Below are 19,334 nucleotides of genomic sequence, written 5' to 3'. Positions count from 1 at the left end.
AATCCTAAAGGGGTTGGGGGTGAAGCAACGATTTCATGCGGTCTTCCACCCCCAATCCGCTGGTCTAGTGGAACGCCATAATGCCACCCTGAAGCTGAAACTGGCAAAAATAGTGGCCACCACTGGACTTAACTGGCCGGATGCCCTCCCACTGGCCTTGTTATCAATGCGCTCCACTCCCACCAAGCACCATTTGACCCCCTACGAGGTCGTGTTTGGGCGTCCGATGAATCTCTGGACTGCTCCCAAACCGACCTCCATTCATGACGTCCCGGACGTCCTACTATCTGATTATTTGTGCAAGTTAACTAAAACATTGTCTGTCATCCATCAACAGGTGCAGCAGGCTATCCCCGATGCTTCCAGGGGCCCCGGCCATGACATCCAACCGGGAGATTTCGTGCTGATACGAAATTTCCAGCGAACCAAGAGTCTGGAACCTCGGTGGACGGGCCCCTGGCAAGTGCTGATCACCACCCGAACGGCGCTCCGAGTGGAGGGGAAGAGGCATTGGCTGCATGCGCACCATTGCCGAAAAGTCTCTGCAAACCTGGCCACGACAGAAAACGTCAGCACCCAAGAAGAGCTCCTGAGCAAAGACCGACCGATATTGGACTGTTATCCCGATACTGGGGCACTCGAACTTGCAAAATTCTCCGATCCCACTGTGCCGTCCAGAGAAGGGTATTTCCTGCGTCGAAAGGGGGGAGTTTCGGCTAAGTAGGCCACGGACTAAGTTAAATCTCAGAACGGTGACCTAAACACAATCCAAGGTTGCCGGGAGAGAAGCTAAACGAAGTCTGTGGTTCTGCCCGCTACCGAGCTCCCTTGAAGGTGATGGAAGCGCCAGATAAGAAGATGATGGAAGCGCCAGATAAGAAGATGATGGAAGCAACAGGAAATACCCAGTATAGAAATCCAAAGACTGACAACTTGCACAAATCAAAGACAATCGCACTCTTCATTGTCTTCCTCTTCTGCCTCCTCCTCATGACCTCCTTCTGGATTCTGGAAGAAAGCGCACCGGCTCATGAGGCATTGCTACCTACTGTGCAGCCGACCCCCCTGAAGGAGCATCACCTAATCTCTCTGTCGCCTCAGCTCCGAGAAAGGCGCAGGGAATTCTGGAACAATTCCTTTGTGCAACTGTTGCACCAACACAACATTGCTGCCAATGCTACGAACTGTTGGATCTGCGGGTTGCTCCCGCATGCCACCGGACACTCTATTCCCTTCATCCCTTCACCCTTCTCAGTTCATGGCTCTTGCCTCGCCTGGCTGATCCTCATGCAAGAGAGCCACAAGGATAACGCCACCTCTGGCCGGACAGTGTCACACTTCTACTCTGGGTTCTGGCTGAACAGAACCGGAAAGACTCCTGCTGCCCTGTGTCCTGCGCTCACAGGCGCCACCTTCATCAAAAACATTCCAGCCAAAGAACGAGTCGAAGTACAGGTGCTCCACAATCCAGCCAGGACCACCTTCTCTCATCTACAAAAACACACTACCGCAACACTGACTGTGGCTCTGTCTGTCATCAATGTCACAGGACTTGTGTGTCTCGAAGGCCATGGAACGCAGCTGGTGGGTCACAGCGCCTGCCAGACCACCAGAACATTGGACTCAGCTGACCCTCCTTCCTTTGTTGCTTCTCCAAACATGTACTTTGTGTGTGGCACCAAGGCTTACACCTGGCTCCCGAAGGGTTGGAAGGGTACCTGTTACATTGCCTTCGTTCTCCCACCCACATATGTAGCCCCTGCCAACCATCACAGGCAGAGGCGTGCAGACGACCTTGGGCAAGCCGACTCCACCGGAGCACAGTTCCTAGATGCAGCAAAGGGACTTGTTCCTCTGTGGGGCCCAATGGCAAACAGCCGTGCTATCCGGCACCTGACCCAGGCAGTAGAAACAACGATCAACGTCACTGCCGGTATCCTCGCCAACAACACTGCAGAACTTCAGGCGGTCCGCCTCGTGACCCTCCAAAATAGACTTGTCCTAGACGTGGTCCTAGCCGACCGAGGAGGAGCATGCCGCATCATCGGATCCAGCTGCTGCACATACGTGCCTGACAACTCGCCTTCAGTCTACAAAGCCATTGAACACCTCCACAGACTTTCCTCAGAGGTTCACCAAGAACAAGAAGGATGGTCGCTTGGGAACTGGTTTTGGGACACTTTGAAGAATTGGGGTTGGAAGTTGTTTTCCTTTGTGTTGATACCTGTTGTGATCTTATGTGGGTGTTGTTTAGGTATCCAATGTCTGCCACCCTTGTGCGGCCTTGTTTCTAACTGTATGTGCCCAAAGACTTTGGACTTCCGAAATGAGCACATGAGCCCCCTCTATGAGGTAGAAATACGTGGCCTTATGGGGATCAATCCAAACTGACAAGTTGGCGAGATATGTTAAAAGGGAGGACTGTGGAATTTTGACTTACGATCTGAACATCATCTGCGCCAGCTTGTCACCTATGTACTACATGCACGGCAGCTATTCTAAGGTCACCTATGTATTACGTGCATGGCAGCCATTTTATGTATCATGGTCTCCCTGTCCACGATCGATCGCTAGCACGTCCCTCTGACCAAGCAAGCTTCCTCCGCGCACCCTGACTCCCCCTCCCTCCTCCTCCTTACGAGCAGGACCATTCTGCATGACCGTGTCCTTGGGAGTCACGCTAGCGCCTGACCAACACCTCCTCTCCTCCCATGAATGCCCCTCTGTTGACAAACCTCCCTCCTGCGCTGGATTGTCCACGCGGCATGAATACCACTCCATTGATAGCCCCTCACCCCGTGTCCGACTGTCCACACAGGTCCGAGGCCATTGCCTAAGCCGGGAGATATCATTTACTGCCCTTTATTGTATGAGGTCGCTCTCCTTCAAAGGGCCCTCTATTGATCCAGGCCTCCGCACCCCCTGTGATATGATCAGGCGCACACATCCTAAGACTCGACGGAACACTCAGCTGCGTGATGGCCCCCTCCTCTTATCAGCAGGTTGAGAAACTCTATTGTGAAGGTATATGGGGGTGGGATTGACACTAGGATTACGGGGATGTCTTTTTCTTGCCTCACAAGGATCTGATTGTATCAAGAGAAGGTCACATGCCATAAACCAGTGTATAAGAGGCCAGGCCTCCGAGAGGCTGTTAGAGCACCTCGACATGATACCTTGTTGTCTGATCTGATGTGTTCTGCTCCGTCGGAATAAACTTCTGTTTCCTGCCTTCTGGTCTCCGGCGCCTGCCTCATTGCTTGGTAAACTTGAATGGTACAAGGGCGGTTAGCGCCGGGCAAATCTTGAGAAAGGTCCTAGCCCTACCTTTTTCTACATCCGGGAGCAATGTGTCGAGCTCCAGGCCCACTCGGAGGACCTCGAGAACAGGTCCAGGAGGAACAACATCCGGGTCCGGGGTGTTCCATCCGCCGATGAAGGTGCGGACCTAGTGGCTTATCTGCAGGACCTGTTCCGTGACATCTTGGAGGAGGGAGCGGATTTCCCCATCCGCATCGACAGGGCACACAGGGTGGGCCGCCAGCGTCAGTCATCAGCACCCCCGCCTGATATCCTGGCATTCTTGCCGGATTTCCCTCTAAAGGAGCGCATCATGACTGAGGCCCGTAGGAAGCAACCATTGACCTTCCGCGAAAGACCTGTGGCGCTCTATCAGGACCTGTCTGCCATCACACTGCAAAAGCGCAGGTCTTTCCGCATCGCTACGGACTTTCTGCGAGAGCACGAGACAGCCTACTCCTGGGGTCACCCCTTCCGTCTTATCTTTCGATGGAATGGGGTACTGCATCAGCTGCGCTCCTTACAAGATGTCTGCGGGGTGCTGGGTCTTACTGCTACGGAGGAGGACGGGGCTACACCCGCATGGAGGCGCCCCGAGCGGCGGGGCCGACGGAGGTCGAGAAGGCGCCCATCGTCAGCGCCAGTGAGTCGCCCGGACTCGCCCACCATCAGAGCTGACATGGCGGAGGCCCTGAGGACTGCGGCCAGGAACTTGCCTGAATCTACTGGTGTGGCCTTGACGGCCTAATTTTTCTCCGGGGGGAGAGGCTCTTAGCTTTCACGATGCTGGGCTGGGGGTTGGGGGGGCGGGGGGGTGGTGTGTGGCTGGACGTCCACTTGACTGTTTTCTGCAGACTCGCCCATTTGGGCTAGACTGAGACTATGGGGTGTTGTTTTTTGCTTTTTGTTTTGGCCGGTTGCCATCAATGGTTTTTGGGGGGGTTTCATTGTTGGTTTGTTGTGGGGGGGGTCCCGTCCGAAGCTGTCCGAACGAGTACGATGCCGCCTCTGGCCTTCCCTGCGCCCCTGCCCCGCGCGCCCCCTCCGCTGATCCCCCGCCTGCTGCATAGCGCGCTGGTTCCCTGGAGGCGATGCCACCCCTGAAAGTAGTGACCCTTAATGTCAAGGGTCTGAATAACCCCGTAAAGCGTAGGGCGATCCTCTCCCTATTGGAGGGGTCGCAGGCGGATATTTGCCTCCTGCAGGAGACCCATTTACTCTCCAGAGATTGCCATAGGTTGCGCTCTGCCAAGTTCCCCACGCAACTTTTTTCCTCTGCTGCGACTAAGACCGCTGGGGTGGCCATTCTTCTAGCCAGCTCCTTTAGGGGGGAGGTGCTGTATAAACATGCCGAGCAGAAGGGGAGGCTCTTAGTGTATCGCATGCGCTTAGGAGGTGTTACCTTTACGGTTGGTTCGGTTTACAGCCCAAACGATCACCAGGATCGTTTCCTGGACTCGGTGTTGGTGGACGTTACTGCCTCGCCCGATCGCCATGTCATCCTGGGGGGAGACCTGAATATGGTCTTCGACTCCACTCTAGATAGGTCTGCCCAGCGTTTTCCGCAGACAGGGGAGCTTTCTAAAGCGGTGCGGGACCAGATTGCAGAGATGGACCTGCATGACCTCTGGCGCACCATGCATCCCACCGATAGGGACTACTCCTACTTTTCCCACGCACACCGCACTTATTCGCGGTTGGATTATCTTTTGGTGAGCGGCCCACTTCGCTCGGCCGCCACGGCGGCGGACATCGGGGTCTTGTCTCTGTCCGATCATGCGCTGGTCTCCGGAGTTTTTGCGTGGCCGGCGCCCCCCCCCTCGAGAGGGATGTGGCGGCTTCGGGACACGCTTCTCCATAAGAAATCGGTGGTGAAGCGAGTGGAGGAGGTCATCCAGGACTACCTGACCCACAATAACAACTCTGACGTCCCTGGCTACACAGTGGGCGGCTTTGAAAACAGTCGTCAGGGGAGAGTTTATCTCCATTTCCTCGGCTGAAAATAAGGAACGCCAGCGCAAGAGGGAAGAACTGACGGCGCAGGTTAGGGAGCTTGAGCAGGTCCACCGCCGGACGGGGGCACCTCGGGTCTGGAAGCAACTGAAGGCGGCACGAAAACTCCTCTCTGCGTTGGATCTAGATCGAGCGGAGTACGCAGCGCTGCGCCTGAAACATGCCTTTTACACCGGCGGAGACAGGTGCGGTAAGCTCCTGGCCCATAGGCTTAGGGTTGCGCAGCAACGCAATGTGGTGAAGGAGCTGGTGGGAGTGGATGGGATCCCGGTTTCCGGTGACGCGGAGGTGGCAGATACCTTTCGATCCTTTTACGAGGCACTGTACGCTTCAGAATCTTCCCCACCGGGAGAGGCTGAGGCCTATCTGGAATCCGTGACCCTCCCGGACTTGGACCCCTCCCAGGCGGACCACCTAGAGAGGGACATTCACGTGGAGGAGGTCATCTCCGCGATCGCACGGCTGAAGCATGGCAAAGCCCCGGGCCCGGATGGCTACACGGCCTTGTTCTACAAGACCTTCTGTCCCACTGTCGCTCCTCTCCTGGCTCGCTTGTTCAACTCCTTCTCCGAACCGGGCGCCATCCCACCGGACCTCCTCTCGGCGACTGTGTCGGTTATCCCCAAGCCGGGGAAGGACCGGACCTTGTGCGGCTCGTACCGGCCCATTTTGCTCCTAAATGTGGACCTCAAGCTTTACACCGGAATCTTGGCGGCCAGACTGGGTCTACACTTACCAGGTTTGGTGGAGGCAGATCAGGCCGGTTTTGTACCCGGTAGGCAGACGGTCGACAACACGAAGAGAGTGACGCACGTCCTGGAAAAGGCCTCACGCGTCCCGGGGGAGCGGATGCTGCTATCGGTCGACGCGGAGAAGGCCTTTGATAGGGTTCATTGGCCATACCTCGAGCTGGTCCTTGGGAAACTGGGGATCGGCGAGAAGTTCCGCACTATGGTCTTTAACTGCTATAGGAGACCGTCGGCGTCAGTGCGTGTCAATGGACACAGCTCCAGCAGCTTCACCATTGAGCGCGGCACGAGACAGGGTTGCCCTCTCTCGCCGCTCCTCTTCGCCCTTTATATGGAGCCGTTTGCGCAGAGGATCCGCGACAACCCGGACGCTATTGGGGTGAAGATGGGGCAATACACACACACTGTCAGCTTATACGCGGACGATGTCTTGTTGACCCTAGATGACCCCAGGCGGTCGCTCCCTGCCTGTGTCCAGGAGCTGAACGCTTTTGCCCGCGTTGCGGGCTTTAAAATGAACATGACCAAGTCGGCTGCACTGGATGTGTCGCTCTCTGCCGACACCAGACGGGACCTTCAAAGTCTCTTCCCTTTGCAGTGGTCCTCCTCCACGGTGCCTTACTTGGGCATTTTGCTTGCTCCCACCCTGCCTGCCATGGTCGCAGCTAACTATTCCTCTCTAGGCAAAAAGATAAAGGAGGAACTCGGCCGATGGAACAAGGGCCTACTCTCGTGGCTGGGCCGTATTGCGGCGGTGAAGATGACGATACTGCCCCAGATCCTGTATCTTTTCCGCGCTCTACCTCTTCAGCCCCCCGTGGGCTGGATACGGCAGGCGCAGGCAGACATCTCCCGCTTTGTGTGGCAAGGCCGTAAGCCTCGGATGAAGCGGGTCCTCTCCATGCTTGCCCCGGAGGCGGGAGGTCTCGGGGTCCCGGACCTCCGGAAGTACTTTCAGGCGGCGCAGCTCCGGTACCTGGTGGAGTGGAGCCGGTGGGAATCGGACAAACACTGGCTCTTTCAAGACCAGGCAGTTGCGGGCCGTACCCTCCAGGAGGTCCCGTTCCTACGGCGCGTTCACCGCCCGCCTAATCTCTACGCCTCCTTTATCACCCGGGTCCCGCTAAGAGTGTGGGACGCGGTGTGTGAGCTACGGGAGCTCACCACTTTTCCGTCGCCGTTCTCTCCCATTGCTGACAACCCGGACTTCACTCCGGGCCTGGAGCCGGGGGCCTTTTCCCACTGGGTGAGTGCGGGATGTAGAGCGCTTTTCCAGATCTACGGGCCGGAGGGCGTGCTCCCCTTCCAGCAGCTCCGACAGGAGTTTGGCCTGACGGAGGGGGACAGACTGCGTTACATGCAAGTCCGCCACTGGGCTCTTCAACCCTCAGTGCGTGACGTCGCCGCCCGTACAATCACGCCCTATGAGCGATGGTTGGTGACCCGGGCCTCGGATGCCAAACTCATCACTGATTTGTATAAATTTCTCCAACCCCCGCCGTTTCACTACCATAACCCAGGGAGGGAGCGCTGGCACAGGGAACTGGGCAGGACCCTGAGCCACAAGGAATGGGACAAGATTGCGTATCGGGCGAGGCACTCTGCGTACCACACTGGGCTGACGGAAACCTTCACTAAAGTGTCCACCTATTGGTACTACACCCCGGAGCGGCTCTACGAGATGCGCAAACTAGGCGATAAGGGTTGTTGGCGCGGCTGCGGACAGGAGGGCACCCTCACGCACATTCTCTGGGAGTGCCCGGTGCTGTCGGCCTACTGGAAGGAAGTCTTGGATGAGGTGGATAGGCATTTTGAGATTGAGCTCCCGCGCTTCCCCGCGTATGTCTTGCTTGGCCTCCCCAATGACTTGATGTACCCGCTGAAATCCCGCAGGGGCAGGCAGATTGCGATTGCGCTAGGCTCAGCCGTTCAGAACATACTTGTCCTTTGGCACACCCCCACTGCCCCCTCTATCACTGGTTGGTTGCATAGGCTCTGGCAGGTACTGGGTATGGAGAAGATATCGCTAACGGTGGCTGGGAATGTTGACCAGTTTGAGGAGCTCTGGCATCCCTTTTTGGCACTGCTGTCCACGGAATTTCGCGAGCTAACGTGCCCACGGTACTTGCGCCTCCTTAGGCTGACACCGCCGGCGCCAGCGGCGGAGTGATTGTGCGGATTGGGGACCGGGGGCTGGGGGTGGGAAGTGGGGTTATATGCTTCTAATGCTGCTTTTCGGACGGGGATGTTGGGGTGTTGTTTTCTTTTCTTTCCTCCTTGCTTTTCTTTCTTCTCCTTTTCTGGGGTCGAGGGGCTGGTGGTATGGTATGCTTCTCTTTTGCTGTGTCGCAGAGTGCTATTCTGGCTTGGCCTTGCCTAGGGAGTGGGGGCCTACGGGGGGTTGTTTACAGTGCCTTACTGCCTTATGTTTTTTGCCTTGTTACCCTCTGGGGCACCCTGCCTCCCTCTTCTTCTTCTGACTCGCTGCAACGTTTTGCTTCTTGTATTGTATGTTTGCCTGACCTCCTGCTCCCCTCCCCGTGTTTTTTATGCCTTAATAAAATACTTTAAACCTAAAAAGCACTACTTTAAAATTATTGACCATTGTCCTGATGATGACCTGAAATCAATCAGGTTCAAACGCCGTTGACTACCCAGCTAAAAACATTGGTGCTGTTTTGGTTATTTTTACTTGTCTTGAATGCTAAATATCTACTTTGTATATTATAGCCTTATAGCTCGCTGTAGATGGCTATACCGGCTATTAAAGGCCCTCTCCAGCATTAAAGGCCCGAGCCAAAGGCGAGTGCCTTTAACAAGGGAGAGGGACCTTAATAGCCAGTATAGCCCAGCTATGAAGGGCTATAAGGCTATTAGAACATTCTGCCACTTGAGGGCAGAATGTTCTAACAAAATAAAACAAAGCCTTATGGGAGCGTGAGGGGATTGGAATCCCCTCAGGCTCCCTGATGCCATAGAGGGCTATACCGGCTATTAAAGGCCCTCTCCAGCGGAAATGTTGGAGCTCCAGGCTTATACCAGCTATTATAAGCCCGGAGCACTCCATAGTTTTCAATGGAGCTTCCAACATTCCAATTTTCTAATTGCCATTATAAGCCCGGAGGACTTCATTGTTTTCAATGGAGCTCCCAACATTCCTATGTTCTAAAAACCCTTATTTGCATTATTTTGACCACAGTACTATTGTCACTCTGTTCGGTGTTTACGCTGTTATCCTAACCCTTGTGTCACTGCACTGCTCACTATCAGTAGCACGTACAGTGCTCACTTCGTGTGTTAATGTACACTGTTTATCAATCTGTGCTGTAGTGCTGTTATAACTACGCACTAATAATAACTCCTTTTCTTTACCATCCCTGTTCTGGTCTCCCTTTTTTATATTCCATTCCTGCTGTGACCTACAACACGTTTTTTTGTCTTTGTCCTAATTAAATGACTTCCAGTTGAGAAATGTACGTATGTTACAAACTTTACCAGGTCTCACCTGAGTTAACGGGTTATACTCCAGTAAACTGTTTCTTTCCAACATTCCTTGCAGCGCTGTCCAGCACCAAAACCTTCTGAAATGAGGCCTCAAGTGTTTGCACCATTTTTAAGACCAGCTATTTTATGGTCTCAAAAAACTGCCTAAAACTGGAGTTAGAGGCAGTTTTTTTGGTTTGCACCATGCAAGGAATTCCTTGTAAATATCGCAAAGTGGAGTTAGCAGCAGTTTTTGCACTGGAACACCTACCATGCATCTCATTTTCGTTAAGTCCTGCTAACAGAAGTTGCAATCCTAAAAATTCATGTTTACCCCGGAAAACTGCTGCTAACTGCGGTTAGCAACAACTTGTAAATACAGCGATAAAAAAAGCAGGTGAAGAAAGAGAGGGTTGAGGTAGGACATACAGACATTGAAAGAGAGAGCGTGGCAAGCGACAAAAGAGATATAGACAGATGAAGAAACAGAGTCAAAGATAGACAAGCCACATTTGAGGGAAAGTAGAAGGCTGTTCTATAGGAAGAGACAGGCAGGAAGAGGGGAAAAATTGAAAAATTAAGGTTATACAAGAAAATACAAAATCAGCAGAGAAAGGGGAAGGAGGCGGACAGAGCTGACGAGCTAGGCAAAGGTAGAAGGAATTACATGCAGAGAGAAAGTGGTGAGAACATGGGGAAAATTAAGAGAAGCCCAGAAAGAGTAGGAGAGACTGGAAGAGAGAAGGAAAGAATGAAAGAGGAAGAATCAAAGAAAAATAGGATGAACCAAGAAATGTAAGATACAAACACAGGCAAAGAAGAGGGAAAGGACGACAGAGCGAGGAAGAGTCAATTAGAAAGAAGGAAAGACATCAATATGGGAGGCGAGGATATAAACACGAGATAGGCAGGTACATGTCATAAAGAAAGAGAAACATAAAAAGAGATCATGAGACCAGAAACACAAAATAGAATGAGAAAACGAAAGCGAGTGTCAGACCCAACCTCATGCTCTTTTCACGGGAAACAACCGTTACAACGCAACTATTACAACGCACACCGTTACAACGCACACCTTTACAATGCAGGATCCGTTACAACGCATGGCTTTACAACGCATGACATTACATAGCAGATGCTATTACAACGCATGCCATTACAACGTAAGTATAGGTAAGTATTTTATTTTATTTAACCTTTTTTTAATTACTAAAATATTTAAAATAAATAAAATAATTTAATTAAAGTAATTTTATATATATAGTTTGGATTTTGGGGTACGGGGGTATTTTTAGGGTTCAGGGTTGGGTTTGGATTTTGGGGTACAGGGGTATTTGTGGGGTTCAGGGTTGGGTTTGGGTTTTGGGGTACAGGGGTATTTTTAGGTTGTAGGGCTGGGTTTGGGTTTTGGGGTACAGGGGTATTTTTAGGTTTTAGGGGTGGGTTTGGGTTTTGGGGTACAGGGGTATTGTTAGGTTTTAGGGCTGGGTTTGGGTTTGGGGGTACAGGGGTATTTTTAGGGGTGGGTTTGGGTTTTGGGGTACAGGGGTATTTTTAGGTTTTAGGGCTGGGTTTGGGTTTAGGGGTACAAGGGTATTTTTAGGTTTTAGGGCTGGGTTTGGGTTTAGGGGTACATGGGTATTTTTAGGTTTTAGGGCTGGGTTTGGGTTTAGGGGTACAGGGGTATTTTAGGTTTTAGGGCTGGCTTTGGGTTTTGGGGTACAGGGGTATTTTTAGTTTTTAGGACTGGGTTTGGGTTTTGGGGTACAGGGGTATTTTTAGGTTTTAGGGCTGGGTTTGGGTTTTGGGGTACAGGGGTATTTTTAGGTTTTAGGGATGGGTTTGGGTTTTGGGGTGCAGGGGTATTTTTAGGTTTTAGGGCTGGGTTTGGGGTTTGGGGTACAGAGGTATTTTTAGGTTTTGGGGCTGGGTTTGGGTTTTGGGGTACAGGGGTATTTTTAGGTTTTAGGGCTGGGTTTGGGTTTTGGGGTACAGGGGTATTTTTAGGTTTTAGGGCTGTGTTTGGATTTAGGGGTACAGGGGTATTTTTAGGGTTCAGGGTTGGGTTTTGTGTTTTGGGGTACAGGGGTATTGTTAGGGTTCAGGGTTGGGTTTGGGTTTTGGGGTACAGGGGTATTTTTAGGGTTCAGGGCTGGGTTTGGGTTTTGGGGTAGAGGGGTATTTTTAGGGTTCAGGGTTGGGTTTGGGATTTGGGGTACAGGGGTATTTTTAGGGTTCAGGGCTGGGTTTGGGTTTGGGGTACAGGGGTATTTTTAGGGTTCTGTTTTTAAATTAATAATTTAAAATAATTAAAAAAAATTAATTTGATTAATTGTATTATTTAATAATTATAGTTCTTTAATAATAATAGTTCTTTAAAAAATAAACTATTTTTTTAAATATATATATAAGTACAAATTAATTATTTAAAAATAGTTTAATTTATTTAATTAATTACATTTTATTAAATTACGTTTTTAAATAAAATAATATACTTACCTATACTTACGTTGTAATGGCATGCGTTGTAATAGCATCTGCTATGTAATGTCTTGCGTTGTAAAGGTATTCGTTGTAAATGTATCTGCGTTGTAAAAATTGCGTTGTAACGGTGTGCGTTGTAAAAGTTCGCGTTGTAACGTCATACATCCTCTTTTCACATGGTTCATGCAACCCGTAATCCCCCCCTAACCCACTACCCCCGCCCCATGTGTTGTCTGGAATACAGTCCAAAACAACCCTTTGTAGGATAGAGTAGCAGATAGCACTCGCTACACTTGCTTGCACATCCGGGAAAGTAAAGGGATTGGAGGAACAAATTCTTATAAAAAATAAAAGTGTTAGCGTCTCAAGAGATTAATTTTCTGTGGATAACGTGTGGTATCTTCAATGCCTAAAAGGTGAACAACGTCTCCTTCCTACAAATGGTGCAGGCGTGTTTCCTGCTGTTCACCTGGCCTTATATAGATCATCTGCCATCACTGCCCCTAGTTGGAGTGAAAATACTGCACAGCTGTTGACAGATTTGTAAATGAGGGAGGAGATAGGTAGAAAAGATGTGGGATATATTCTTTCCTCTTACAAACCCTCCCTCCACTCTTTCCATGTTCCAGCCTGGCACGCGCTGCCCTCTCTGACGCTCACGCGAATCTTGCGCTCTGGTTAGACCCGCCAAAGTGACGGAACAACCCTGTGTGTTCGGTGTGAGCCGCGAGGAGGCTACGGGCGTTAGACTGGAGCAGGCCAAGAGAAGTGATTGACAAAAACATCGAAAAAGAAAAGAAGAGAGATGAAGTAAAGTCACAGTATCACATTGTTACCTAGGACTCGTACTCGGAAGGGGTCACTGGCTGCAGACCACACGAGCGGTCCGTATAGGGGGCGATAGCGGCACTCATAGCGCCCTTCATCCGTCTCTCGGACTCCGCTGATGACGAACACGGCCTCGCTTCCAGGGGGGTCCACTTGACGGTAAATGTTACCTCCTTTGTATAGAAAAAATCTCATATTCGGATACTCCGATGTACAGTTTATGGCCAGAGTTCCTCCTCTGGCGACCAGGCTCCCGGGGCTCAACACAACCGATGGATTCGGATAGGCGTCTGTGGTGCAGTGGCGTCACTGGGGTTGGTGTCACCCGGTGCGGGTAACTCATGGTGTCACCCCCTCACGACTTACCGCATGGACCACCTCTGTCGGAAATGTACGGCGCTAGGTACTGTCTTACTCCCTCTAGCTCCCTCTCTCTGTCTAGCTCCCTCTAGCTCCCTCTCTAGCTCCCTCTGTCTCCCTCTCTCTCTGTCTTACTCCCTCTAGCTCCCTCTCTCTGTCTAGCTCCCTCTCTAGCTCCCTCTCTGTCTTACTCCCTCTAGCTCCCTCTCTCTCTCTGTCTTACTCCCTCTAGCTCCCTCTCCCTCTGTCTTACTCCCTCTAGCTCCCTCTCTCTGTCTTGCCCCCTCTAGCTCCCTCTCTCCCTCTCTTACTGCTTCTAACTCCCTCTCTCTGTCTTACTCCCTCTAGCTCCTGCTCTCTCTCTCTTACTCCCTCTAGCTCCTTCTCTCTCTTTTACTCCCTCTAGCTTCCTCTCTCTCTGTCTTGCTCCCTCTAGCTCCCTCTCTCTGTTTTACTCCATCTAGCTCCCTCTCTCTCTGTCTTGCTCCCTCTAGCTCCCTCTCTCTGTCTTACTCCCTCTAACTTCCCCTCTCTCTGTCTTACTCCCTCTAGCCCCCTCTCTCTTACTCCCTCTAGCTCCTTCTCTCTCTCTTACTCCCTCTAGCCCCCTCTCTCTCTGTTTTGCTCCCTCTAGCTCTCTCTCTCTCTGTCTTACTCCCTCTAGCTCCCTTTCACTCTGTCTTGCTCCCTCTAGCTCCCTCTCTCTCTCTTACTCCCTCTCTCTGTCTAGCACCCTCTCTCTCTGTCTTGCTCCCTCTAGCTCCCTCTGTCTTTCTCTCTCTGTCTTACTCCCTCTAGCTCCCTCTCTCTCTGTCTTACTCCCTCTAGCTCCCTCTCTCTCTGTCTTGCTCCCTATAGCTCCCTCTCTCTCTATCTTAATCCCTCTAGCTCCCTCTCTCTGTCTATCTCCCTCTCTCCCTGTCTTACTCCCTCTAGCTCCCTCTCTGTCTTACTCCCTCTACCTCCCTCTCTCTCTGTCTTACTCCCTTAGCTCCCTCTCTCTCTGTCTTACTCCCTCTAGCTCCCTCTCTCTTACTCCCTCTCGCTCCCTCTGTCTTGCTCCCTCTAGCTCCCTCTCTGTTTTACTCCCTCTGTCTCCCTCTCTCTCTGTCTTACTCCCTCTAGCCCCCTCTCTCTCTGTCTTACTCCCTCTAGCTCACTCTCCCTCTGTCTTACTCCCTCTAGCTCCCTCTCTCTGTCTTGCTCCCTCTCTCTATTTTACACCCTCTAGCTCCCTCTGTCTCCCTCTCTCTGTCTTACTCCCTCTAGCTCCCTCTCTCTGTCTTACTCCCTCTAGCTCCCTCTCTCTGTCTTACTCCCTCTAGCTCCCTCTCTTACTCCCTCTCTGTCTTGCTCCCTCTAGCTACCTCTCTCTGTCTTACTCCGTCTAGCTCCCTCTCTCTCTGTCTTACTCCCTCTAGCTCCCTCTCTCTCCGTCTTAGTCCCTCTAGCTCCCTCTCTCTGTCTTGCTCCCTCTAGCTCCCTCTCTCTCTCTTACTCCCTCTAGCTCCCTCTCTCTCTGTCTTGCTCGCTCTAGCTCCCTCTAGCTCTCTCTCTCTGTCTTACTCCCTCTAGCTCCCTCTCACTCTGTCTTGCTCCCTCTCTCTCTTACTCCCTCAGTCTCCTTCTCCCTCTCTCTTGCTCCCTCTAGCTCCCTCTCTCTTTGTCTTACTCACTCTAGCTCCCTCTCTCTTACTCCCTCTCGCTCCTTCTGTCTTGCTCCCTCTAGGTTTTACTCCCTCTAGCTCCCTCTGTCTCCCTCTCTCTCTGTCTTACTCCCTCTAGCCCCCTCTCTCTCTGTCTTACTCCCTCTAGCTCACTCTCCCTCTGTCTTACTCCCTCTAGCTCCCTCTCTCTGTCTTGCACCCTCTAGCTCCCTCTCTCTCTCTTACTCCCTCTAGCTCCCTCTCTCTCTGTCTTGCTCGCTCTAGCTCCCTCTAGCTCTCTCTCTCTGTCTTACTCCCTCTAGCTCCCTCTCACGCTGTCTTGCTCCCTCTAGCTCCCTCTCTCTCTCTTACTTCCTCAGTCTCCTTCTCCCTCTCTCTTGCTCCCTCTAGCTCCCTCTGTCTCCCTCTCTCTCTGTCTTACTCCCTCTAGCTCCCTCTCTGTTACTCCCTCGCTCCCTCTGTCTTGCTCCCTCTAGCTCCCTCTCTGTTTTACTCCCTCTAGCAGAGTACCTAGTCACGTGGGCACTTTGAGGGTGTTCCACTACCCGCAGGGCTAAGTGCGAGACACTGCAAAGATGCATATACGGGACAAGTGGACCCTTTGAAAGGGCTCTAATGGTCTCAGGGGCAGTGGGGTCATTGCTTAGGCAGCTTGAGGTGCGTACACTACAAAGGAGGCCCGTATCCTCACTGTCCATATACTTTCATCTGCTAAGTGCATTAACGCAGAGTGGAGGAAACGACGCACTTCAAGGTTCTACTAGTAATAGCGCCGCTTAGACCTGGCCATTACTTACTTCTATCTCTCATTCGCTCGTCTCGGAATCACGTCACTGAGCTGCAGGGGGGTCTCCAGACTCTCCCACTGCTGCAATATGGATGTTTACACTGCCTGATGCGCGGGCGGCCCATGCTGAGAGTCAGTCATGGACAGGTGTGGGGCGCCGCGGTAATAATTACATTTTTAAACGCACCCTAGGCCCCGAGGCAGCAGAAGCTTGACTCTCTGCCTCTCTCCAGTTCCCCGCCACTTCTAATGACTTCCTTCCTGTGTTCTGGAGGCAGCCAGAATTGAGTTTCCAACATCCGATAATCCCCCCTCGCCTCTGCTCTGTTGAGCTAAGGGCAGGAAGTCTTCAGTGATTGACAACCGCGCCGAGGGCCCGGGGTCCCCAGCCAGATTGCAACATTGTAGCATCTCATAGAGTCTCATAGGAGAGACAGATTTAACTGTGACTATCTGACGGAGCCAGCTGCTGTAGTAAGTCTGCAGCGCCGGGGAGCAGCATGGTGTCACCCGGTGCGGTCCGCACCCCCCGCACCCCCCTAGTGACGCCACTGCTGTGGTGAGAGGGAAACAAACAATCATAAAGGCCAGAAACTAACCATCTTTTCCTCCCCAGTACACACCGCACCCCAGTTTGTCCCAGCTATCGCAGCACACGGAGCTTTTCTCTGAAACCTCGGTTGGGTCCGTCTCTTATGGCTTCACCCTATAGGAAGGATTAGTCGTCCTCTGAGCCCCGAGCATTGCGATATCTGTGTGGAAATCTAACGAGCTTGAGTTTCCCAAACTAAAGACAACAAACGCTGAATACAAATAACCCTCTAAATCGAGAGGCGAACACGACACGAAAACAGCGGAAGACACAAAAGAACACCTCAGCTCTCACCTTGGAGCGTTACCTCGACGGTGTCACTGAAGTCAGACGCAATGCGGGGGGCTCCTTTGGAATGGTACTCGCAGTAATATCTCCCCTCGTGCGCCGAGTTTACATTAGTGAAGTGGAAGACGGCCTCGCTCCCAGGAGGGTCTTGTGGAGGGCGATAGACTCTACCTCCATTCAGAATAAATCTCATATCTCTGTACTGTGCCGCAGCCGCACAGCTCAAGGTCAGGTTTCCTCCTCTCACGGTCGCGCTCCCGGAGGTGATCCGAAGGGTCGGTTTCGGGAAGGTTTCTGCAGCCACAATAAAAGAAGACAAGTTCACCACAATGTACAAAAGAACAACATTTGACTCACTCCCTCTTCCCTCCTCTTCCGCTCCCGCCCCCGATGGCATCTTTACCTCCCACCACTTCGGGTCATTACCAATCTTGGATCAAATGTTCAAATGTCTCTTACTTACCTCAAGTCTCCATTCTGTGATTCTGCTCACACGAAAAATGTCCTATTGGCCCAACGCCAGTAACTATGTAATCGTTGTGCACCCGAGAAACACCAGCTTAATAGTATAATACTGGTACTTGTGAAACGATCGATCTTGGTTGTTTCGTGTAATATAATACACACCTTTAGACTAGATACGTGGTATAAAAATTACACAATTGCTTACCTGTTATGCATTTCGGGGTGACGGTGAAGACGCATATCATGTTCCCCTTCTATCTGTGGCCTGCCTCTCTGATTCCTGATCACTCGTCTTTGGCTCTTAGCTTTGCTCCGCCTCCACCCTTTTTCGGGTGGTTAATCGAGTTTCCGCATCTTTAGGCTGTGTCAGGTTTGTGCTCAACTGTGACTTTGGTCTGTCCCAGAGTCTCACATCCACACATGGCTATTGATTCTATGTCAGGAGTGGACGAGAGCATTAAGTATCATCTTTCTTCACTTTATGTCTCAGCTGCTCTTGCGAAGTTCACCTTTTTAACAGTAACAAGCATTAGCAATGCCAATAGGCCTTGAGTGTGAATGAAAGTACCTAATGTGTCATTGATGGGTTTAGGTACTCAACAACGTATCATTCATGCACTTTGTCACTCATCTTTACTTTCATGAATCTGTTCACACATCCACTGATTCATTCATGCATTCACCCTCTGTTAGAAATGGCATTTCTGCTTGGGTAAGGTTTGCGCCAAAGCCAGGCAGAAACAACCACTTTAGTCAGGGCAAGGGAGTTACACATCGAAGATAACCCCTGCTCACCGCCTTGGTAGCTTGGCACGAGCAGTCAGGCTTTTTCGAGAGGCAATGTGTAAAGCGTTTGCGCAACACACACAAACAGCAGCAACACACTAGGCACACCACAAAAGACACTCCGCACAAGGTTATATGAAAAATAGCCTTTGTATTATCCAAAACACATTAGAATCATAATCACACAATATACACTGTGCCAACTGTCACTAGGCAATATTCACAGGAGATTATATACAGGACAGGGCCAATGAGGCCGCTGTCAGAACCTTTAGAAAGCACTAGTAGTAAAAATATCACAACTAGTAACTTCTGGTACAATAATGACCTCAGCATCAGGTCACATTAGCGTTAGGCAGAGAACACATTATGCACAAATCACAAGCATAAACACATTATGCAATATCTGTAGGCATGAACATCTTATGCATAAACATCCTAACATAAATACATTATGTCATAGGCATCACAAAAGGCATAGACACATTAGGAATAAGCCACATTAGGAATAAACACATTATGCCTAAAACATGAGTACTGCACCCCAGTACCACAGATAAAGTGCACACAGCACCTTAACAGACACACTGAAATGACCCCAGATGAACTGGCCTTCTCTGGGGCCCAAATGCTCTTTGTCCTAAATGTCAGGGCTCGTAGCTGCCAATGCAGCAAAATCACGGTGCGCAATGCGCTGGGGTAGAGGAGTGTATCTCACTCCCTCATCATGAGAAAGGAAAAATAATGCCCCACATTGTAGCTGCCCGCTCTCTCTCGTGGTGCAGCTGGAAACTAGGCCTTGGCACCTCTGTTTCCCCTAAGTCCCCACTAGAAGTCTACCACAATTGTTCCCAATGTGGCAGCTGCCCGCTCTCTCTCACGGTGCAGCTGTGATCATGAGGCCTGGTACCACTGTGCCCTTTTGAGCCCCACTCCAGGACTCCTAAATACAAACTGGCCCCGGGACTCTCCAATACAAACTGCTCCCCAACAAGGAATTCAGCCTCAGCACTTCAGTGCCCCATGAGTCCCTCTCGTCAGGACTCTAGCAATCACAGTGACCCCTGCACCGGGACGCCTCCGGTGTAGCTCACGCACCAAAAAAAAAAGGCTCACGTACAGCCCCACTCACCGGGGTTGGTTCTTCTGACTGAATCCGCGACACACCGTCCTGTTTGGGACACCGGTCTCACTCCTGCATCTACCGGAGCCCAGAAAGCTCCAATTCCATGACTCCTCCCTCGATCAGGCTTCCACAAAACCTGACTTCCGAGGCTCTCTTGCAGTCACCGGAGGGGTCTTGCTCTGTCTCGACTTGGCCAATTCCGAGGGGCTCTCTCCAGCTCACTGGAGCCCTGCCCAGGACCAGGCTACAACGTCCTGACTCAAGTAGCACCACACGGGGCTCTGGCATCGTCTCTCCTGCCGGCCCGCCTACAACCAGGCGAGTCCCACCTGACTTCTGTTTTTGCCGTTCTCTGTGGCGGCTTCACTCCGGGAGGCACTATAAGGCGGGGTAGGCTCCCGCTTTG

At 51.5% G+C, this 19,334-nt stretch overlaps 1 protein-coding gene across 7 annotated transcripts in view; it reads right to left on the bottom strand.

Moving 5' to 3' along the window:
* LOC147701648 (leukocyte immunoglobulin-like receptor subfamily A member 6) overlaps nucleotides 1-19,334 on the bottom strand; it is a 602,586-nt gene that overhangs the window by 215,458 nt on the left and 367,794 nt on the right. For all 7 annotated transcript variants that reach the window (XM_086930274.1, XM_086930269.1, XM_086930270.1 and 4 more), the window contains one exon: nucleotides 16,558-16,845. In XM_086930274.1, coding sequence (XP_086786400.1) covers nucleotides 16,558-16,845 — 288 coding nt within the window. The remainder of the gene's footprint in view (nucleotides 1-16,557; nucleotides 16,846-19,334) is intronic.

Source organism: Lissotriton vulgaris, chromosome 7, assembly GCF_964263255.1.
Source record: "Lissotriton vulgaris chromosome 7, aLisVul1.2, whole genome shotgun sequence".
Taxonomy (NCBI): Eukaryota; Metazoa; Chordata; class Amphibia; order Caudata; family Salamandridae; genus Lissotriton; species Lissotriton vulgaris.
The sequence above is the reverse complement of the archived record's forward strand: the minus strand, read 5'-3'. Positions and strand labels throughout refer to the sequence as shown.